This window comes from Stylophora pistillata, chromosome 13 (assembly GCF_964205215.1).
Source record: "Stylophora pistillata chromosome 13, jaStyPist1.2, whole genome shotgun sequence".
NCBI lineage: Eukaryota > Metazoa > Cnidaria > Anthozoa > Scleractinia > Pocilloporidae > Stylophora > Stylophora pistillata.
Window position 1 is genome coordinate 23,073,979 of NC_142531.1, and position 23,207 is coordinate 23,097,185.

The following is a 23,207-nucleotide window of genomic DNA, read 5'->3' on the forward strand; positions in this document are numbered from 1 at the left end:
CTCGGGCCGATATTCTCCCAGTACGGCCGTCGCGCTTGGTTAATAAGATATATTTCAAAATTTTCACCCCTGTCAGGCGATAGAATATTCGGGCACTGTAAATAACTCAATATAGTTTTCTGAATGCTGAAAAAGTAACGTGTCCAGGTTCCGAATTGTATAATGAACGCTATGAATAATACACTTTTTTATCTGATAAACCATAGTTAATAAACGTGCTTTCAAACAATCTTGAAACTGTGACCAACCTGGTCAAAGCCCAGTGAGCAATCATAGAAAATCTCAGCAACCAAGTCTTTGCAGCTGTCAAAGGAAAAGGCAACGACAAGGAGTTTCAACAAATATTTGACAAGTTCACCAATCATACCGAATGAAGCAGATTCATAATGTGTTAATGAAACGGTTGCAGTATGGTCAGACACAACCATAAAACTTAACAAAGCTGTCAGAAGCCTTGAGGAGAGAACAGCGGAAAGCCAGGATAACCTTGGAGTCTTGGCGAAAAAACTTTCAGAGAAAATTTACAAGTTGGAACAGCAGGTGAAAACTTTAAAAGACTCCTAATTATAAGTTACGCCCAAGAAGAAAGTGCATCGATCCAGCGGGGTAAGAATATTCTGACCCTTTAAATCCTTTGGGTGACCAGCATCTAATTTCTCCTAACAGCAACCTGATGGGATGAAGCAAAAGCTGCCTGCTTGTTGTCGGGAACAAACGATATTTCGATCTCATGACTAACGTCCGAGGCATTCGAATATATTCAGATAGAGGTCAAAAGACGTTTGTCGTGACTTATTACTTGATAGATAAAGTGATCAAGCATATCAAATTTTGTTGTTGCTCTCGTCAAGAACCCTTTTCATGTTTCGCAATTCTGGACTGAAGCCATAATCATAATGGTCAGATTTGGCTCAAAACTTGACCTTTCTAAAGAGTTATCCTTTGTCTCGTGGACGCATAGAAACACAGACTTTTTGTGTCCGAAAAAGGATAAACATGATAAATAAATGGTAAATCGTTGTTCTTACGATTTTCGGTTACTATTGATTAGAATCAAACTGTGAATTACAGATCGTGACGTTTTGGACTGCTATGCGCTGCTAAACGTAGACTTAGTCAGCCCATGAGGACAAATGATTACGCGTCGATACTTATGTTGCATGATGGAATGAGGATTAGCTGTTATGGGTGCATGCATTTTGGCACGCTTTCGTCGTATTTAAACATTATTTTGTTTTCCATCAAGATGGATTTAATAACCTAAGCTTCTTTTTTTCTGTTACACAACCCTTAAATCTCTTAGAAACATACACAGTGGCGAATCCACACCTCGAGCTAAGGGGTGGGGGGTGGGGGGGGCTTATTGTTTGTGTGTCTTCACCTGCCGGCTTTTCTTCCCTCTGCCTTCGTTATTTTACTCCAAAATAAGGGGGATTCCGGGGCCCCCGTTCTCTCCCCTAGATCCGACACTGATACATGAGAGAGAAGACCGATAGCTGATAGATACAACCATTCGAGTCATTTTTGTCCGTTAATTAAAGGAGTCGCAAAAGCTCTAATAAACTTTTGCGTCGGTCAAGGCATGGTATTGACAGATCGAGTAAACAAATGATTGCATCCTGTTTCCGCTTGTCGGAGTAAAATTTCAACCTGAGCTTTGGGGCGTAAAAGCTCGGCTGATTGAGAATTCCTTCCGCCTCTTTCAAGCGTACCGTTGCTTTGTTCCTCTCTCAAATGCTTTTAATTTCTGACAGTATTTTTTATAGTATTATCCGACAAACATGAAAATTTGTTCGGGGTCTTACTAAAACGCAGAGATATCTCACCTTTTCTTGTCTTAATCGAAGTGAACTTCCCCTCTTGTTTTCAACGGCTTTCCCAGTGAAAGGCTGAAACGACAGTGTATTAGCGTTAGAAAGAAATTTGGTAAAGATGCAGTATTAGCAACTGAGCTAAATTTTGGCGAACAGCGAGGGGAGGTGTGATTAACAAAGTTGACGTTCTGTAGAGGTAAATTCCACTCCGAGATCTTCTTTAGCGCTACTACGAAATTTCTAATTTCGGACGGCATTGACTCAGCAAACAAGTGTTCCAAATAAAAGGAAGCAATGAAACGAAGAAATAACTCACCTCTCCCGCCTTTGTTGAAGTGAAACACTAGTAACGAGTATTCTCTTCTTGTGTATAAGAACTTCCACAGGGTCTGGCTGGGTTGACAATGTTAAATGTTTGAGGGAAAAAAGTGGTTAGGATGCAGTGCTGCTGGAGACTAGCTGCTGTCTGTGGTTTAAAAACGGGGGAGGGGGTGCTCTATGAAGTTCTAGATGGAAAGATTCCCGTCATTTTATCCACTATAGAATAGGTTTCCTTTTCGCACACTTTCCACACAAAAAAAAAACCCTTTAAACCTACCATTGGATATCAAACCGACAGAATTTGTAGCCCTTTTAAGAATCTAAAGCCTGGAAAAAGTCCGTCCATTAGGCGGAGCCTCCCCACCTAAGTCATTCTAAGAAATACCTTCCCCCCCCCCCCCCCCCACACACACACACCCCTTCAGGATCAAGCGGTTGAATTCTTTAGCTATTTCAAACGAAATGTTTACGATTAGTTTTGTTTTCTGCTCGGGATGTACAGAAATGCGTCTTTTCAACGATCCAGTAGTCAATGCTTAGGCACATCTCCTAATAAAACTTACAATGTGTTGGCTACATACTCCGCATGTCACTGTTCTGTTTGGTGCAAGTAATTGGCAACAAAAGGGAATGTGATGAATTACTCACTTCTACAAATTGGAGTCCGGAGTCATTCGGAAAACAAACAATCTTTGAGTCGTGGCAACGAGTCAACAACTTGAATACACAACATAAAACACCGCCCAAAGAGATGCGGGATCGGATGAAGCGAAAGCTGCCTGCTTGTATTCAGGAAAAAACCATATTGCAATCTCGTGACTAACGTCCGAGGAATTCGAATATATTCAGACAGAGGTCAAAAGGTTTTTTTCGTGACTTTCACGTAGTATCTTATTTTACATAGCAAATTAAATTATCAAGTATATCAAATTTTGTTGCTGCTCCTGTCAAGAACCCTTTCCATGTTGCGCAATTTTGGACTAAAGCCACAATCATCATGGCGGATTTAGCTCAAGACTTGACCTGTCTTAAAAGTTATCCTTTGTCTAGTAGACGCACACATTTAAACACGGACCTCCGTGGAGCGAAGGGGATAAAGTGGATATAATTGAGTGATAAGTCGTTTTTCAGTACGATTTATAGTTACTATCGATTGTAGAATCAAACTATTTTGGACTGCTATGCGTTATTAAACGTAGATTTAGTCAGGCGATGAGGTCGAATGATTACGTGTCGACACTTATGTTGCATGATGAGATGATGGTTAGCCGTTTTGGGTGCATGCATGATTGTGCGCTCTCGTCGTATTTAAACATTTGTTTTCCATCATGATGGATTTAGAAAGTTAAATTTCCTCAGGAATGTTCATAGCGTTTTATTTTCTCCTCTTCAAGGCACCAACTTGCACACGAGAAACGCTAGAACGAGGACACCACGCTCTCCTCGCTCGCGGGTAGGATACGAATAGTACTTTCTCTTGGCGGACCGCGAGTGAAAATGAAGCTAAAAAGATATATTCAGCGGCACTGCACATAATTTTTTCGCTTAACTCTTTACCTGGATTCTCATAGCTACAGCTGACTACACTGGGTAGACAGGCCTACCTTATGGTCATAGAGATGCCATGAACAGTATCGAGACTTCTGATTCGTAAGCTTCTGAGAAGATGCTTGTTCACGCATTCCGGACCTATAGGTTTTCCTTTATCTTATGAGAGTCTTAATGTGGTAAACCTTTAGCCATAAACGGCAAAAAGTTTAGATGTTAGGGGTAAAAAATTGACAAATTTTAACCGTTTGTCTTAAAAAAAGGAAACCATGAAAATTTGATTAAATTTTTTGTTTAAACTAAATTTTGTAGCTGTAAAAGCCGTCACCTCTTTGAAACCCCTTTTATTTAACCAGAGATATATCAGATGTGCATGGGTTACGGGGTTACGTACAAAAAGCCCTCGCAACTTTTTAAAAAAAAATTTGATAATGCGTTATGAGTTTTAAAAACGAACTCTTATTCATCTTTTAAGGCTATATTTCTAGTTAATCATTTATTTAGTACTCATCTATTGGTCGATTGAAGAAAATAAAATTATATGACAAAGTTTACCGGTATGGTTAAAGTTTAAAACCGTTGACCGCATCCTTTTTCATGGAAAATATGATACGTGATACCATTACCGTTCTCTAGCAATACAAAGCGAAAGCAAAAGCTGGAACAGCCGACTTGTCTACTGGTTTGGTTACCATGGATTCCATAAATCCTTCAAGAAAATCTACGAAATCAAATTCTATCATTCGTGTATAATATTGTCGATTGTTTTGAATAAAAGCACAATCAACACAGATTTATTGATTTTCTTTGTAATCTTTTGGTTTATTGTCGACAGAATTTAGAGTTAAGCTTAGTCCGCCATGTTTTTCTTGTGGAGAAGATCTGGGTTGCGCCTTTACTGCTGTTTTTTCCGATTGATGCTTGTTGTCTCAATTTCTCTTCTAATCGGCGTTTTTGTTTTCAATATCCTTCACGTAAATCAACGTCCAAGATTTGTGGAAAAAGACGAAGAAGGTGTGATCCCAGAAAATTTAGACGAAACTCCAAAGTTCTTCGAAGACAAAAGTGAAAAAATTCCAGTCTTCGCGCAACCGAAGAAGAAGAAGCGACAAAATCTGATAATTGTGGCACATGGTCGATCGGGGTCCACGTTTCTGGGAAACATTTTCAACAATCACCCATCAGTATTTTATCTATTTGAGCCTTACCAAACAGTTGAAAGACTGGTTCCTTTCCAGCCAAGAAACAGTCAAGATTATCGTGACACAGCCTTTGGCTGGATGAAAGGCATTTTTCGTTGCGATTTTGTGTCCTCAACGCACGTAGACGATCTTCAGTCATACTATCGCAAGGAATATCCGGCAAACTATAACCCTTTCAAAAGCCTGGCACTTCTTTCACCGCCATTTTGTATTTACAACACGACAGATCTTCGATGGAGTTTAGAAAGCTGTCCACCGCTGGACCGAGATACTATGGATGACTCTTGTAAGACACAATATAGTATGACTGTGATGAAAGTTTTGATCTCGCGAATGCCTGATACAAATCTAAAACAATTGCTGACAATTTGTGACACGGATCAATTTGACTGTAAGTTCATCTTCCTGGTTCGAGATCCGCGGGGAATCATTCCTTCCTCGAAAGCTGTCGGGTTTTATGGTGATAATGACCAAGTTCAATTGAACGGAACACAGAGGTTTAGCCAGGAGATTTGCGATGCCACGTACATAAATTTGAACATTATTCGATATTTGGGGTCACAAATGAAAAAGCGATTTATGTTGTTGCGATACGAAGATTTGGCAGTGAACCCTATGGAAATGCTACCAAAACTGCTAGACTTTGCAGGGCTTCCAGAAGATGAGAGCTTAACAAGATGGCTTTACCTTGCGTCCCACTCGCCTGAAACGGAAAACGAACAGACTGCAGCAAGATGGCGGCAAGATTCCAAACAGGGCGCCGAAAGATGGCGTTGGAAAGTAAAATCCTCAATTATCTCTGTTATCGAGCATTACTGCAAGGACGTGATGGAGACTCTTGGATATATACCTGTAAATGGCTCTTACCAGATCCAAAAAAATCTTACAATCAGCCTACTTGAAGAATATTATGACGCGTTACAGTGGTTTCAATAGAAGCATTACGTGCAACCTCATACGACTCTTACGAATGAAGGGTTTACGATAACTATTTAAGTCTCAGGTTTGAAAAGCAAAAAAAATTCTTGGATATTTTCATCATTAATTAGGCAGACTTGTCTTTAGAGCTGAGAATTGACGTTTGCTTGATATTGTTTTCATCTGTATGATTTTGTTGAATTTCAGTTTATACGGCCATATTAAGAACATGTTTCGCATCACAGAGGCTATTTCCAGATTCTAGCCAATGTATTGTCTAAGTCATCGAACTCTTTTCATTACCTGTAAAATCTATAGATTAGGCGTTAAATTGATACTTATTTAATGTTTTTTTTTGTTCAAAGATTTCAATAAATTCACCTGAACAACAACCTGTGGAGTTTCGTCGCGTAGATTCTTTTTAGGCTTGAAAGAATGTTTAAGCAAAGCAGTTTTCTTAGAGCTTAGCACTTCCTAAATAACAAAAACGCCATCATATTTCAGTTGAAATCGACATGTTATCCCCTTTCTAACAATTCTGTGGTCAAAAACCCGGAACTTATGTACACTAACCATCGTTCTCCATATTGAAAATAAAAATTAAAATAAAAAATCATTTTTCTTTCTGCAAGGAAATAAATGAACTGAAAATTCAAATCAAGCCTGGAGGATTTTAAAGACAAATATTTAATCGGTTTAGCTGAATGCTGCAAGAATCAGAACGAAAGGCAAGTTTAAGGTAAAATTTTGAAAATCCAGAGATTTACTAAAAATATAGAGATAGAAAATTGCTTTGTCAATTTAAAATTAAGGAGCTCGTCACTAGTCGAGTATCCACATTCTGAGTGTTGAACTGCTGGTTGTCACGATTAAATCTTACCCTCCTACCCCCATGAGGCCCTGTAATGATTCCCCCCCCCCCATTATAGCGGTTAATTAGCTGCCAAATTTCTAAATTCCCCCCTAATAATAATTATTGTAATAATAATAATAGTCTTTATTAATTCACAAGTTAAAAACTGCATATTTTATGTTACAAACCTTCCACAAAATACCACTTACCAACCTAGGTCATATTCAAAAATTAGGCGATTAAAATAGGAGTTCGATAGGTCGATGTTTTCTATGAGGATGTTTCTCTTGATATTTTACCTTACCGAAAATTGTTTCATCTTTTCTTATGTTTTTAACTCTGTTGACGACTGATCCCCTTCCTTTTTCTGCAGAAAACCACATAATCCCTCCCAAATACCTCCCCTCCCCCCTCCCTTTACCCCTTTCGTCCCCCCTCCCTTCCCCCTCCCTTCCCCCTCCCTTCCCCTTCCCTTCCCCCTCCCTTCCCCCTCCCTTACCCCCTCCGTCTCTGCTCGGCGATAAACAACGACTGGTCCCGAACTGTGTTGAAGTGATATTTTCGCGCTCTTTTGAGCGCGAATGGCGTCATTCTGAACATCTTCCCCTTGCGTTTCTCCGTTTTTCTCACGCTCTCTCTTAGTTTACAAGGTAAAAATTACCCGGGAATATTAAATTACGACTTGCTGTCCCTGCACAGCCATAAACGCACAAACGCATTACGCTAAGTTTCGTCTTTTTATTATTCAAATTGCTTTGTCCAAAGCATTTTTAAATGAATGTAAAGTTGAAAAAAAGTCTCATTTCCTGAATTTCTGGGATTTCTTTCTCAAGTGAAGTCTAGTTCGATCGTAAATCATTTAAAGTTAGGTTGGATTGAAATTTTTTGTTTTATACACCCTGAGCTGCGCGGCTTCGGAGGAAAGAGGTGTAATGCCTTGAAAACTGATGTTTTGAGTCACCGAGCCTCTTCGACCAGATGTCTATGAAAAAAAAAAAAAAAGAAAAAGAAATGGGGGGAAGAATTTCTTCACAGTATTGATGCTTATTTTCATGGATAGGGTCCGTAATTAGTGTACACCAGACAGGTGAATTGTGCTTTTCGTGTGCGCTGATTGGCTAGTTCGAAAAGGCAAAGTCGCGCGTTAAGAGTTTCATTTCTGACCATTTTTTTAACTATTTGATAGAAAATGGAAAAAATTATTTTCGGTTTCAGTGTGATACAGTTTTAAGCAATTGTTCACTTTAGTGTCGGTGATAAATATTAAATTATACCGATATGGAATCCTGATGGCCCCAAATGGACCTTACCAGTACACACGACCCAGACCTGTTTTACAGAAATCACATCAATCACATGTCTATCAAGTGCTGTCAGGAGACGGGTGATGCATTATGGGATTCCACGTGAAACGCGAAGTTCGCCATGTTCAATCGTTTCATTGACTTTTCTTGTCATGTGTAGCTAAAACAGCGGAAAGTTTTAAAAATGTACAACAACATAGGATTGCAGACTGCCCGTGGGTCAGGCACGAATGGCTATGTGCAAAGAAACTTGTCTCTACTTCGTAGTAGAAAGGATAAAATCGAATACCACACCAACGAGGATCTTGCCAAATTAGAACAAATGAACACGAAAAAACCTAACCAAGAGATTTTGGAGCACGAAAGGAAACGACAGATTGAGCTCAAGTGTATCGAGCTACAGGAAGTAATGGAAGAACAGGGGTGAGTTTCAAGACTGAGCATTTTTTTTTTAAAACTCTGTTTTGGTTGACCGTCAAATTGAGGCGTAGAGATCGGGGCCAGTGTCTGGTAATGTTTTATCAAAATAGTGGTATTTTTAAGCTGCTTACTTCTCTTACTCTCTTGAGAGTCAATGTCTTTTAAAAAGTGGTTGAAGTATTTATTATCCGTGGTATTATTACGATGGAATTTGAAGCACCGTGCGTGTTGTAAACATATTTTAAAATTAAAAACTCTGGTGTACGTTTCTTCTGCAATACGTGGTAAGTACTTTACCAAATGTTACCTGATTCTCTTGAAAATTCAAATAAGAATTGAAAGGAAGGTAGTCAAATTTGGCACGTACGTGTAAGAAACTTGATATTATGGGAAGCATTGGATGTGATGAAAATTTTGTCGAGGATTTTGACACTATTCACAGCAACATCTTGGTTTGAACAGTTGGTCAGAGCTTTGCAGATGTCTTTTACTTGCATGATTAATACAGCATGAAGTATGACGGCCTCACATATGGTTTTGTGTAGTGTTATGCACAGGGGCTACTTACATTTACAAATTAAACAACAAACATTTTTTATCACAAATGATTAAAGGTAGTAAGTACCTAAAGAAACTGTGGTGCTTTGTTAGTGGGGAGTATAACAAGTAATTTGGTCTATAAAACAGGTTGATAATGTTAATTGGCTGCGGTAAAAAGTTTCTAAAGCTGACATTTTGAGCGCTAGCCCTTCATCAAAGCTATCAGAGGAATTGTGGGTTGTATGTGTGTGTCTATTTGCAGGAAAAGGAGTAAAAGTGTTTTTTGATACAGTTGGGATTAAGAGTGCCAATTGAAAGGATAAATTTTTGTTCTAGAGTCTTTTTTAGGGGTGAAATTGTAAGGAGAAATTAGATGTTAGTCACTTTTGGGTGCCAAAGAGCAGGGCTGTACACCAACTTTTCAACTTACTAGCCAAGTGGCTAGTGATAACTTAGATGTTACCTCAATTGCAGTTGTTTTATTAGCCAAACTGGCTAGTGGAAATCGAAAAAGCAAAAAGCAGGCAAGTCATGGGTCAAAGCAAGGAGATGTATGATATAAATTATAACAGCATCCCAGATTTTATGCAAGGAAATTCAATTAAATGCCTTACCTTATTTTGTAGTGATTGACATTTGATTCAGGAAGTGAAACTTTAAACATGTATTATCCAAATGGATTACCTTCTTTGTGTTTCAGGATTAGGTTAAGATAGGGTCAATTGAATTCAGAATAATTAATCCAGACATTTGAATATTTCAATGACTTGTGCACACATAAACGTACAAAACACTTAGCTCTTTCACTCTTAAGTTCTCATTAGTAATTCTTCTTACTGCCATACAATTCTTATGATGTTAGTTTGGAGAATTTGGTCTTAGATCAACTAATAATCTTTCACAGTGCCTCTCTTCACCCAGGAGTTTAAATGGGTAGCAGCAAATTTCATCCTGGGGGGTAACCCTGCAATGGACTAGCATCCCATCCAGGGGGGAGTAGAAATACTCCTAGTTGCTTAATGTTACAGAAACCGGAGTTAAGCGCCAGCCTGATAGGCCACTGGCTCTTAAACAGACTTTACCTTTTTTTTGATATCGATATTTTTCTTAATTGTTATCACTTGTCTTCTTGATATTGTAAGGAGAAAATCTTTCTTGGTCACTCATGGGAGTTAAAGGGTTAAGTTTACCGTCAGGTTATTTGTGTTTTACATAAACTTGATTCATTTTGTATCAAATTAAGTTAGCCATCTGAATCAAATAAACTATACAATTCTTTGTTCATCAATTTTATGTACCATCAATGGTCTCACCATTCAGACTCTAAGCCCAACTTTTTAGAAGTTGACTTTGAATGACTGTATATAAAGGAATGGTTACCAGCCATTATATATAAGTTGCTTAAAAAGAAAGAAGGCAAAAAATTGAAAGAAAGAGCTGGCCTTCTCATGTTAATGACTCTATTTTGTTTTTGTTTTGTTTTTCACCTAATTTCTCAGATATAAAGATGATGAGATAGAAACCAAGGTTGAAGAGTTGCGGCGCATTCTCTCTGAACAATCAGGCATAGGGTCCAAGGACAACAAAGATGGAAAGTCCACGTATGTACAAATTAGTGTATAACCTCAATATTCCAAATTTATTTATTTCTCCTGATTCCTTTTGCAGCTGGGCCTGAGGTAAGAAATTGTGGTGAATTCCAAATGCAAAATTTTTCCTCTCCTTTCTATTTTCCAGGAACTTACATAATGAAACTGGTATAGTTTTTTAATTTATGTTTTTGATTATTATTCTTGAGTATTATTTGTCTCTGTTTGCACAGAAACCTCTTCAGGACCTGGAAAATGTGTATAAATTTTGCTTCTTCTTTTCGTTAGACCATGAAGTGCATGTATTTGTTTCTACTTATGTCTATATTCATCAATCTGTTACCAAATCATGAGGCAGAATATAAAGCTTATTTTATACTTACCTTCTTGCATTGTACTCGTATTCCTGCACCTTATAATGAAAACCATTTTAGCCTTTTCTTATGATTTCTTCAATTTTAATATCTCGTACACAAAAGAATGCTTTTGAACTTAAAATTGATGTGCCTGATACTCTTTAATCCCTTTCTCTCTTCCTTCTCCTTTACTTTCATTTGTCCATCAGGTTTTACTCTTATTTTTTTTTTTTTCACAAGGATTTGTTTCTTCATTTCAACTTTTCTGCTTAATCTTTGTTAATTAGGGGCTTTTAAGTAATTAAGTTGTAATTTATAACTTATTGTTCTGTCACTGTTGTGGTATACTTTTTTATTTCATTGTTTGTTTATGTTTTAGCATGTAGAAAGGTGAGGTTTTTGTGAGCTTTCACAGTAATGAATTATAACTGTCACCCAATGGTTGTAAATATTCTTAAGAACAAACTGTAATAATGTGTACTTTTTTGCTATGTACATGTGACGTATTTTTATCTGAGAATCATAAGATCGCTTTTCAGTTGAGGGTTCTAAGACTTAAACCAAAGTAATGACTGCAGCCAATCAGAAGGAAAGAAAAAATGAGGAGGTAGTGAGAGTCAAATCACTCATTCACTCCCAAGATCACATCAATAATTCTTCTTACAGTCTTCCAAACAATTATTATGATAGTGTGGAAAATTTGTTATTGGAAAAACTAATGATCTTGTACTTGACATTTCCTTTCATTCTCATCCTCTTTGAGCTTGAAATTGCATTGATGTTGTACATAAAAGGAGAAATTCTGTCTCGGTCACACTTGGGAGTTAAAGGGTGAAAACAAGCAAATTGTTTAAGTGCAGAAAAATACTAGAGACAAGTCTCAGTGGGTGTTTAGTTTTGTATCTGATTGGTTGAAAGGGTTGGGAAAGATTTCCAAACAAACCACAGAGGAAAACTAAACAAAACTGGTAAAATCCTTGATCACTTTTAAGGCTCAATTGAAAAGTGCATTAATGATATGTTTCAGTTTCATAATTAGGGAAGGTCACAACACCTCATTTTTTTTTTTTTTTTTCAGTGTTACCGAAACACATCAAATGGCTGAAGCAAATGAACAAAAGAATGCTAAACTGAAAGAAGCCCTGGGAATTAAAGAGGATTACAAAGATGGCTCGTCATTTGATCAAGAACTGAAGGCAGCTCAAAGAGCTTCTGAGCAGTCAGCTAGGGCAGCTAAACAAAAAGAGCAGGAAAAGCAGAGAGAAAAAGAACAGAATAGAAGGTAAGAATCTGACTTAATCTGAGAAGCTAAATTGGAGTTCTTAAAATATATGCACGCACTGGGATTAGAACTTGCAAACTCTGAAAGACCAGCAGGAAAAAAAAAGTGATTGGGAAAAAAAGCTTTTAGTGAGAACGTTCTTGTTTGGTTGCAGATTGCATGTTTTCATCCTGATATGTGCAAGTGTTTTTCTGCGCTCCAGTTCAACCTCTCCAGTCAGCATTCTGCAGTATTGAGCAACTTAATTATTCTAACTGTTAAGGGACTTGGGTATTTGGGATTTTGGATGTTATTCAGTGATACAGAGAGCATTGATTGTGTAGGCAATTTATTGTGTGCTAAATGTCTCTTAAATTAAAGGGTTTTTTTCTTAAAAAATTCACATTGGAGTATGCCTGTAGATTTGCTGAGAAAGAAATTTTTATGTTGATGGAAATTCAATACATGTAATTTCTAGTTATCTTTTAAAGACAGTGCTAGTAGAACTATACAAATTACTGAATAACAACACTCTCCACTATTATTATCAATCAATCACAAAATTAAACCTGAAAAGATTGTTTGTGGTCCTTTTAGGTAAGCTAGCAAACCTCCTTGTCATTTATAAAAGTTCATTTGGAGATAAGGCATTCTTTGTTTCAAACCATTCAATCAGTTTTTAAGCTATAGCCTTCAAGAGAAGAATAAGTTTTTCTGGTGAAACTTTAAATTGTAGAGATACACTAGTCTTATAGTTCATGAGATCAGAGGTTATTTCCCGGTCTTCTCATGCCTGGAGTGTTCTGTAGTATGAAGACTTCGTTTCCATCCCCCCCCCCCCCCCCAAAAAAAAAAATTGCTAATGATAATGATGATAATAATCTTGCCATCTGAGAAGTATGATAGACATGTGGTGGCATACTTTAGATAAAAATTCAGGCATTTCCAAGAAAAAAAAGAACCATCCAATCCTGTTATTTATGAAAATAGAGTTTGATATGCCTGGGAAATAGAAAATCATTTGAATCAATGGAAAAGTGTTGTTTTCCTTCTAACAGTTATTTCACAGGATGATGATGAATAATTTTTTTTTTTTATGGCACCATGACCTACTGAATGTTTGGTTTGATGAAAAAAACCAGTTTGTTGCTGTTTAGTTTTTATACAGTGAAATGTAGAACTTTGTCTCATGATGTTGCGTGGTACTCTAGATCCAGTTTTTGTTATTTTATACATGTTATTGTTTGCTTTAAATATAGTTTTAGTTAAAATTGTATTGAATGTTGTCAATCTACAGGAGAATTATTTTTTTTGCAACTTACTTGTTACTTGTAGTTTGTTTATGTAGTTGTGTTTTTTTTTAATATCATAATTTTGTAATCATGATTTTTATTGAAGACAGATGGGTAAGTAAGCTTGAAATCTTTACCAGGGGTGCCATTAAGGGCCAAGCACTGGTCAAATTGACCTACTGTGGGCATGATGCTGCTTGCATGCATTTAAGCCAAGGCCCTCAATGAAACTCGGCTAGATGTACAGGAATAAAGGCTGGTAGTTTCTAAAGAAACTGTTTGGGGCTGCGTCGGTGGGGGTAACGAAATAATTTGAACATATCAACAAAGTTGAAATGGTAAATTGGGCACCGTTACGATTCTAAAAGCTGACGTTTTAAGCGTTAGCCCCTTCATCGGAGCGAATAGAGGAATTGTGGGTTGTGTGTGCTTTTAAAGGCGGAAAAAGGAGCTACGTGATTGGTGGGAACATGGCAACGAGAAAAACACGAATAAATTAATTAATTCCACTAATTTATTCATGTTTTTCTCGTTGCCATGTTCTCACCAATCATGTAGCTCCTTTTTCCACCTTTAAAAGCACACACAACCCACAATTTCTCTATTTGCTCCGACGAAGGGCTAACGCTCGAAACGTCAGCTTGTATAATCGTAACGGTGGCCAATTTACCATTTCAACTTTGTTAATATATTCAAATTAGATGTACAGGAGATTTGCACCAATATGCCTGGGTGCCAAATCTTTATGCCCACCTGATACAAATCTTAATGACATCCTGGCTCTATATAGGGTGGGTTGGGATTAGGGCTGGATTGACGGCAGGTATTTTGAACCTGGACTGAGACAGCCTCTGCTTGATAGATTGGAGCAGCAGAGAATTAGCAAGCAGCCCACTAGTAAGATCATGTTAAGGAAACCAAACATTCAGTGGTCATAGGTTTTAAGCAATTAGCTGTTAAACACATTAGAGAAGGATTGAGGAAGAACTTTTTTCCTGAAAACTCAAAGTCTAAATGATGTTCTTGATTTTCTATTTCCCAACACTGTAGCTAGACTACATGTATTTGCTCATTTGTTCTCAAGTTTCATTTTGGCTCAGGCAGGTAAGGCCAGTGGTCTTAAGATTTTCTTATGTTATTGCTGCTAAAACCTGTAAGACTTAATCATAGTTATTACTATTATATGTACTATTTTCTATTATTATTAATTATTGATAGATTTAAGAATCATTGTAGATACATTTAATAAGTTTAATGTAAAAGTGTGAAATACAAGGATGTTTGTCTGTTTTAGTTGCTTCTAATAATCGTTCAAATATAAAAGAAGCAAATTATTGTTTGCCTCACCGTTATAAATGAATGGATAAAAAGGCCAGTTAAACAATTCCAAAATGTCTGCCTGTACAATATCCAAATTCGCTGTATTTAAGATGCAAATTTGAAGCTTATCCAACTCTGAAGAAATTTTGATTTTGCTTTCTAATCCTGAGTTTGTCTTGATTAGCTTTTGGATAACCAAGGACCAATTCTGTTTCATCCCTGTTGTATTAGTCCTGCTAATTATTGTTTCTTTGTAGAGCAAAGGAAGAATCGCCACCCAAGAAGAAAAAGAGGAAGCATGCTTCTGTGTCTGAGTCTTCAGAGGAGAGGAGTAACTCAGACAGGTATATGGTGTAAAACACAAACTGTATAGATGAACCTTTAACTCCTGAGATCTGATTGTTACTTCTCCCTTCTAGCTGCTACACATTACTTTGTAAATTAGTCATGAGAGGTTGATTTTGGATCCAAGTAACAACTTCTACCTGATTAGTTTGAGTATTCTGATTAACTGTATGCTGGATAATGTATAGATCTTAAAGGAGAAGTTACATGTCAATCACATCTGGGAGTTAAAGGGTTAATATTGTTTTCAAGTAAAGAGAGGCTTTCAGCTGTTACTGTCCCAGGAAAAATGGGCCATTCATATCTTCTGTTTAGGTAAAGTAATCAGCTGAAGTTTCTTTTTCTCAAGGATAGCTTAGGGTTTTTTTTTAATAGGGCTCTGATAGATGTGTCAGATCTGACAGTCAAATCTTTGGCCAAACAAAATTTGAAAGAGCAGTGGATAGACAGAACCTCTTTTATTCTAAAACTGAAGTTATAGCTCACTAAGGCAGTCATAAACAGTTAAACGCTTGAATTAGTTGCATTTAAAAATATTAAACATATAGAATTGCGAAAGATAGTGGAGAAACCTCATATTTTCCTTTTATTGACAGGTTATACTACTGCATGTTGTACACATAACTTATTGGTAGTATTTTTTATGTACTGTATCTGATGTTGTGAATTTTGATCCTTTCTCACTGCATTTATAAACTGTTTGAGCAAAGTGGGAACCACACTTTATACAAAGCAAATCAATTCTTTGGTGTTTGCTTGGATACAGACAGAAAACACGACTCTCAAGGTCTTCAGTCAGAATGAGCTGACATTAGGGAAACATATATGACTGTATGCGGAGAAATATTAATGCACTCTTCTAAACAAAACAATGTGATAGGAAACCTGGGGAAAATGAAAGAGAGAAAGCAAGTATGGTTACATGTCAGGCAAAGAAATGATCCTTGCTGGTGGACTGCAATTTTAGCAACTGCAGAAAAGAAGCTTGAGAAAAATTCAGGCTTTCATGGGATTCAAATCTGTCCCCCTAGATACTAGTTGGGCACTACTACCAACTGAGCTACCAAGCCACGTGTTGGGAGGGAGGGAAATTTTTTAGGGTTCCTCTTTATAATTGTCTTAGAAACTAATCTGACTTTAGAGTATTTGTTGAGTTGGACTCATATATGAAGTGCTATTGGGCTGAGGAATCTGTTATGTGCAATCTAGCCTTATCATATTTAAGTTGTTTATTGAGTCTGGTTTATTGGGTAGTTGTCCCAAGGAATTTTGTCATCTAACACTTTTAATTCTGATTGCTTGCAGGATGTTTGCCCAATGATGAGTTAATTGATGATAGAGGTTACTTCTAACACTGGCATTGTTTTATGTCTTGTAGTTCTGATCACAACTCAGAGAGGGATTCCTCACCAGTCAAACACAATAAAAAGAAAAAGCGCAAAGAACGGACACCAGAAGAAAGGTAACCTCACTGCAGACTGGGTTCTGTGCAACAGCAGTTCATCTGCAGTGAAGACTGACAACAGACTTTCTTGCATGGAATTGATGCATTTAACTTGTTGTTTTGTAATCATACTTTGGTTTTCAAATAAAGGGGGGATGGAGGCATGGGGTAGGGGCAGGCTGGCATAGAGAGGGTTCAGTGATGAGACTGGGAAGAACTTATGAAAAGGAAATATTTTTGAATAAAGGTAAAATACTGAAGGTAAGGAGTGCTAGAACCACCAGATGTTGAGGTGAGGTAGACATTGAGTTGTAATTTGATTCTTGATCTATTCGTGTAGGTTGCTGCATGCTGTTTTTTTAAGGAGCAATGAAAACTAAAAGAACAAAAGACTCGCCTTGCTTTTATTCTTATTATGTTTCTTGTCATACTTTTTAATTATTTGTAGGTCTTCAGATTCAGAGTCAGACAGTCGAAAATCAAGAAAGAAGAAAAGAGGCAAAGATAAAAGGTGCGTTATCGTTTTCTTGCTGTGGATATGATTCTTCAGGGATAACTTGTTGTTGGCATACCATGATTTCAGATGGGTTAGAAGTTAGCTTTTACTAATGATTGTTTTTTGGTTCGTTTTTTTGTAATTTTTTTTTCCACTGGCTTTGGTATGTTATTTATTTTAATGAGAACGTTGGTGACATTGTAAGGAATTTATTGTTCTGGTGATGTATGTCTTGATGGGTGAGTTGTTCATTCTTGTGAAACTGTTGTTTTGTCTGTTTGTTAAGTATATTATTTGCAGTCCACGGTATAGCAACAATACCAACTATTCATATCAACATCGGCTACGCAAGGTAAAAGAGCTTTGGCTCAAATGTCATGATAATCATAAAAATGCATTAAAAAGTAAAATGAACAGTAAAAATGATATCTATAATAAAAAGATTGTCCTAGCATACGAACTCTGGTGACAGTCTTGGTGATGTTATATGTGATGTACTCTGGTAACAGTGTCGGTGATGTTATATGTGATGTATTCTGGTAACAGTCTCGGTGCTGTTATATGTGATGTATTCTGGTAACAGTGTCGGTGATGTTATATGTGATGTATTCTGGTAACAGTCTGGGTGATGTTATATGTGATGTATTCTGGTAACAGTCTGGGTGATGTTATATGTGATGTATTCTGGTAACAGTCTGGGTGATGTTATATGTGATGTATTCTGGTAACAGTCTGGGTGATGTTATATGTGATGTATTCTGGTAACAGTCTGGGTGATGTTATATGTGATGTATTCTGGTGACAGTCTGGGTGATGTTATATGTGATGTATTCTGGTAACAGTCTGGGTGATGTTATATGTGATGTATTCTGGTGACAGTCTGGGTGATGTTATATGTGATGTATTCTGGTGACAGTGTCGGTGATGTTATATGTGATGTATCCTGGTGACAGTCTGGGTGATGTTATATGTGATGTATTCTGGTGACGTTCCGTTCCTAGCGGTGAGGGTCATGAACGTTCCCGTAAAACAGAGAGCCCAGATAGAAGCCGGAAGTCTCGAAGGAAAGAAAAGGAAGAAAAGGCAGCGAAGCAAAAGGAAAGACACGTCAGTTCAGAGGATGAAAAGCCACGAAGAAGACAAAGAAAAGATACAGAAAGGTAACATGCAAAAAAAAAAAAAGAAAGAATCCACATCCTCTTGCTTTTCTAACTCTTTACACTCTAACACCAGTATACAAGCTCTCCATTCTGTTCTCTATACATTTCCTATGGTGCTTACAAGGAGAATTTTTCTAACAATCAACAGTCTTTTGATTTGGTGAACATTTCCTATATTCTCATAACCTTATTGCTCGATTCAGTGGTGATACTGTGGCAAGAAGTTAGATGCTTATCACTTAGGAGTTTGAAGGATTCATCTGCCTCGGGAACAGCATTTTAGCTTATTGCTTTTGATGACAACTGCGATTGGTGCACTAAATTAAAAGCACACTAGATCTCTTGAGGTGGTGGTTCTTAAATATGCAATTTTTTTTTTATAATTTTGACTGAGTTAATTTAAGTTTGGTTTCTGCAACCTAAGAGGACATGGGCTTGGGTTTTGTCCTATGCGCAGCAGTTCATATAACTGGCTTGTAGTGCCTCGGATTCGCTGTATGGAGATTCTGTTCCATTGTCCACATTCTTACACGCAGGCCGAGTATAGCAATGCCGCTCTAAGAAATATTTAAAACATTTAACTTTTTTTTTCCTCTACTCAACAGTCGTTCAGAAAGTGAAAGCCCACTAAGGCGTGACCAGAGAAAGCAACAGGGAAAGGATGAAACAAAAAGAAATGACCATCGCAGTCCATCAACGGACAAAGAAAATGTTCCACGACTCCAACGCAGTAGATCCCCGTCATCAAATGATTCATCTCCTGAAAAAATTAAATCTCGTAGACAACGACATCTTGACAGGTCGGATGCGAGAAGAGAAAGGAAGATGCGAGATGATCATGAAAATCGACATGATGAAGAACGTTTGAGACGAGAACGTGTCCGTGAGGAACGTGAAGATCGTGCGCGTTACGATCGATCACGTGTAGAACGGGATCACTCACCCAATGATCAGGTGCGGGAAGAGCGTACGGAACTACGTCGTAGTGGAAATGGAGATCAACATTCTCCGCATAAAAGAAATCGGCCATTGTCTAAGAATGGTGTTCGTGAAGAGCAGCAGCGTCGTGTCGATCGGTCGAGCTCAGTAGAGAAGTCGCCCGAGGTGAGAAAGAAGAGAAAGCAGCATAAGGCACGAAGCTCTTCTGAGGAAGAACGTTCGGAAGAACGACGAGACCGTGATAGAGAAAGGCCAGCCAGAAGGCGTCGAAAGTCGAGTTCCATCCCTGAGCAGTCAAGGTCAACAGCCAGGAAAGGAGACTCTCGGGAGAGAGAAGAAAAAGGTCGACCACAACAGAGGGAAAACTTCATCTCTAGAAATGGCGATAGCAGGGAAAGTGCCCGGATGCGACATGATATTACTCCCGAGGACAGAAATCGGCGACGTAGCTCATCAAGAGAAGATAGAAGTACTAGAAAACGGCGGTCTCCTTCTCCAGACGATAGGAAGCTCGTAGATGATGTACGAAGAAGCCGCGTGCAAGAGCGCGATGAGGGTCTTCGGAAAGAGAACCGACGGAAGACCAGACAGTCTTCATCTTCATCTCCTGATGCGAGTAGGCAAAGAGATAGGTCACCCAGTGGGTCCCCTCCTCCTCCTCCAAAAGTAGCTGCCAGGAAGAAAGAAGTATCAAGCGAGAGACAAAAGAAAGTGAAACAAACGACAAAAAGTAAGGCCGAAGAGAAACGGTCCAGTTCAGAAGACAGTTCTTCCAGTAGTTCCTCCGAATCTGGGTCAGAGTCCGAGGACGGATCGTCACATAGCAGCCGTGCGTCACCTGTGCGGACCAAGCACAAATCACCACCTGATCTAAGTGAACAAAGAACTCGTAAGAAAAGGTCTTCTTCGTCACCCCGTCGTCGTAGTCCTGGCCCTTCGCCCGTGAAACAATCTAGGCGGTCTTCAGATAATGCAGCATCTCCAAGACGACGAAAACCTAGCAGAAGCTCAAGTCCGCCGCCTGCGAGTCCACCCCCGGCGCGTAAGGTATCTCCAAGCTCACCATCCGCACGTAGGAGGTCGTCCCCGAGCCCACCCCCTATAAGGAGAAAGTTGTCTTCGAGTCCTCTTCGTTCCAGGCCCATGAAACGGAACCGAAGTAGAAGTAGATCGGAAGGAAGATCGAAAAGAGATAGATCAGGTAGCCCCAAACCCGTGAGGAGGCGTAGTCGAAGCCCAAGGCGTTCACCCTCCCCCGCTGTACAACGTCGGCGGCGTCCACCACCTAGAAGTGAAACTCCCCCAAGACCAACCAGAATGTCCAGTGTTTCACCTCCTCGAAGTCAACCCGCACGAGGCTCCAATCAGCGCCGAAGAAAAAGCGACAGTCGCAGTCCTCGTCGTTCTCCACCTGCCCAGCCCCGTAGACGTCAACCTTCTAGAAGCCCGAGCCCACGAAAACCCAGAAGAAGCCTCAGCCCTATCGGGAGGCGTAGGTCAAGAAGCCCAGTTCGTACTGGAGGCTCTTATCAGCGTCAAAGGAGAAGCCCTTCAAGGAGCCCAAGCCGTAGTCCCAGGCGCTCTCCGCCCGAGCAAACGCGAAAGCGCAGACAGTCCAGAAGTGTAACCCCGCCAAGAAATCGACCTGCGCCAAGAAAATCTCCTACCCGAGATAGTCCTGTTCAAAGGCGTAGCAGAACTCCCAGTGCCTCGCCTGTCCGTAGGAAGGACAAAGTGACGGAACGCGGGTCGTCTTCTGTTCAGGCAAGAAGTCGCGAATCGGCGGCGATGAACAGCCAGGAACCTCCGCGTAAAAGGTAAATTTGATGTATGAAATATTATTATGTCTAATACCTTTAACTCGATGGTCTGCTCTTCAATTTACGTGAAGTTCAAGTTGTTAGTGATACTTGTTTGGTCAGCTCGACTATTGCGCCAGACTAAAAGAACTGGCACTATAAAAGAAGCAAATTTTCCTAGCTGATATAAAAAATATACTCGCGCGTTTTAAACTTTGAAATACTTTTTGTCTGCATTAACGACGCCATACAATGTAACCACAGAAGTAGCTCAACTGATTGGGTGCTCAACTGAAGGTTCGTAAAAAATTACGAGACATCATTTGTCCTGGTTGAAGCACCTACACGAGCACGTTGGGCCGATGTCGCAAAATCGTGATGTTGGGTGGGCCCTCTTTCTCTGTGTTTACATCTTATTTTTGATGGTTGAAAGGACTAGTAATGATGTTTAGAAATTTGCAACTGTTGTTGTTTGGCCTTGTCACGCAACGGTTCTTGTTTCCTGTTTCCGTGACAAGGCGAAACAGCGGCTGCAAATAACATTGAAATCAGCGTCTCTGTGAAACGAGATCGTCTCTGCTGAGACTTGGTTTTTTTTTTTGGCATTTTAGAGTGGTCCAAGGGAAAACCCAGAAGAGTGACATGGCGAAGCCAAGTAAAACGAAAAACGCAGAAAGTCGATCCCGGAAGAAAAGCAGCAGCGAAAGTGGAAGCGGAAGTAGCTCAGAAAGCAAGAGCAGTGACAGTGAAAGCAGTGAAGAGAGTAGTAGTGGATCGAGCAGTACTGACGAGGAGTCTGGATCCGATAGTAGTAGTTCTTCTGATGTTAAGCAAAGGCGATAAGCGGTGGTTTCGTTCAAAAGGCTTGAACTTGTAGCTTGTGTGGACTACTAGACAGGAGATAGATAGAGCATGCGCAGTTGTAATTAAGTCAGGTTTTCGTGATTTATTGCTTCTCTCTCGCATAGATTTTACCTTATGAGTGAACTCGTTAGGTTGGCATACAACGTTGTCGGGAAATTTGAATCAACTGACTCGACATTTTACGGAGCACCTCGTGCTGTTCTCTGATTGGACAATTAGGAATTTCGAATGAGACTTTCATGTTCAGCTCTCCCGGTAGTGAATTTACTTGTTAGCTGTTAGTAATTGCCTCGAATTTTGCGATGTTTTTTAGGTTAAAGTTTGAGTATTACTTTAGGAATATGGCAACAGGGATAATTTATTAGATTCCCCCGTTCGACACGAATGTCAGCCAACAGCCCTAAAGAATAGACCATTTGGTTGAGCAACTCAATAAACACGGTTCGTAACAGTACTTTGCTGTGAAGTAGAGTCTTTTTAGAGACGACAAGTTTGTTGATTAATAACAGATTTAGACTCGATCGAAAAGAGTTGTTACAAAACTTTCATATAGAATTTTTTACTTTAGCTGGAATATCTGAGAGCCACTCCTACTACAGAATTTCCGAATGCGTACTCTTAAAATAAACATGGTGTTTTTGACTTGTCTTGTGTCAGCAGTTCTTGCATATACCCCCTTCTCAGTTTGAAAGTGGGTCGTATATTGGTCAAGTTCTCCCCAGTGACAAAAAGGAACCCACCTACTAAACAATTTATCCCGTAAATGAACGTTCGTTGAGTTTTTTGTTCTACCAAATTTTTTCAAGCCTTACCAATCTTCCTGCCTTGGAGCAGGACAAATTTTTGTTAGGCGTGACATCTGACATTTATTAATCTACGAACTAAGATTCCAAGGAACACGTAAATCAAGAAAATTTGATCTTGCTTTTTAAAATACGAGTCTTCTCGGGCAGAAGCCCGCCAATATGTGTCTACCCTTTTACAAGGCAAGCAAAAGGTGAAATCGTAGCTTGGCACGCTGCATGACGATCAGTACTCTGGATACGCGGAGAACACCTACTGGTTCCAGCTGTATCTCCAGGTCTTAATACTGTTTAATTTTATATCCATGTGATTGACATTTTATGGTTAACGAATGTTTAGCGTTTTTTTCAGTGCACCCACGATTGATACATTGAAAATTGGGGGGAGATAAATTTCGTGGTGTTTAACAAAGCGAAGTTTGTTAGCACTCACGGAGAGAGGCGAAATTCGAGTCAAAAAGCGCACGTGCTAAAGGTATCGTTTATTTGGTTCAAATAAGTTGAAGGTCTCTCCGCGGAGCACATAGAGTGACTTGGCACCATTCTATTGCCTTCTTCGAATCGAAGTGGAAGTGGCAAAGAAATCAATTATGGCCAGATGTGGTGGTTCATATCAACA

The 23,207-nt window shown here is 39.0% G+C and overlaps 3 protein-coding genes across 3 annotated transcripts in view; 2 read left to right on the forward strand and 1 right to left on the reverse strand.

The window, feature by feature from the left end:
• Positions 1-4,037, reverse strand: part of LOC148718215 (uncharacterized) — a 31,283-nt gene extending 27,246 nt beyond the window's left edge. The window contains 1 exon segment of the mRNA XM_088742346.1: positions 3,740-4,037. Coding sequence (XP_088598472.1) covers positions 3,740-3,817 — 78 coding nt within the window. The 5' untranslated portion in view covers positions 3,818-4,037.
• Positions 4,038-4,039: 2 nt separating this feature from the next.
• On the forward strand, positions 4,040-6,195 carry LOC111330124 (carbohydrate sulfotransferase 1). The gene has a single exon (XM_022934925.2). It carries the CDS (start codon positions 4,544-4,546, stop codon positions 5,819-5,821), a length of 1,278 nt encoding a protein of 425 aa, XP_022790660.2. The 5' UTR covers positions 4,040-4,543; the 3' UTR covers positions 5,822-6,195.
• A 1,850-nt stretch (positions 6,196-8,045) lies between these two features.
• LOC111330091 (uncharacterized) lies at positions 8,046-22,239 on the forward strand. The gene is made up of 9 exons (XM_088743238.1): positions 8,046-8,383; positions 10,420-10,521; positions 11,944-12,147; positions 14,996-15,082; positions 16,462-16,545; positions 16,976-17,038; positions 18,025-18,183; positions 18,789-20,939; positions 21,533-22,239. Exons 1-9 carry the CDS (start codon positions 8,145-8,147, stop codon positions 21,762-21,764), a joined length of 3,321 nt encoding a protein of 1,106 aa, XP_088599364.1. The 5' UTR covers positions 8,046-8,144; the 3' UTR covers positions 21,765-22,239.
• Positions 22,240-23,207: the final 968 nt, after the last annotated feature.

Excerpts from the sequence above, each read along its gene's own strand:
- LOC111330124 (XM_022934925.2), top strand. The coding sequence starts at position 4,544 with ATGTTTTTCTTGTGGAGAAGATCTGGGTTGCGCCTTTACTGCTGTTTT.
- LOC111330091 (XM_088743238.1), top strand. The coding sequence starts at position 8,145 with ATGTACAACAACATAGGATTGCAGACTGCCCGTGGGTCAGGCACGAAT. Across the intron at positions 17,039-18,024 it reads AAAAGAGGCAAAGATAAAAG|CGGTGAGGGTCATGAACGTT; the intron begins GTGCGTTATCGT and ends TTCCGTTCCTAG. Across the intron at positions 20,940-21,532 it reads CAGGAACCTCCGCGTAAAAG|AGTGGTCCAAGGGAAAACCC; the intron begins GTAAATTTGATG and ends TTGGCATTTTAG.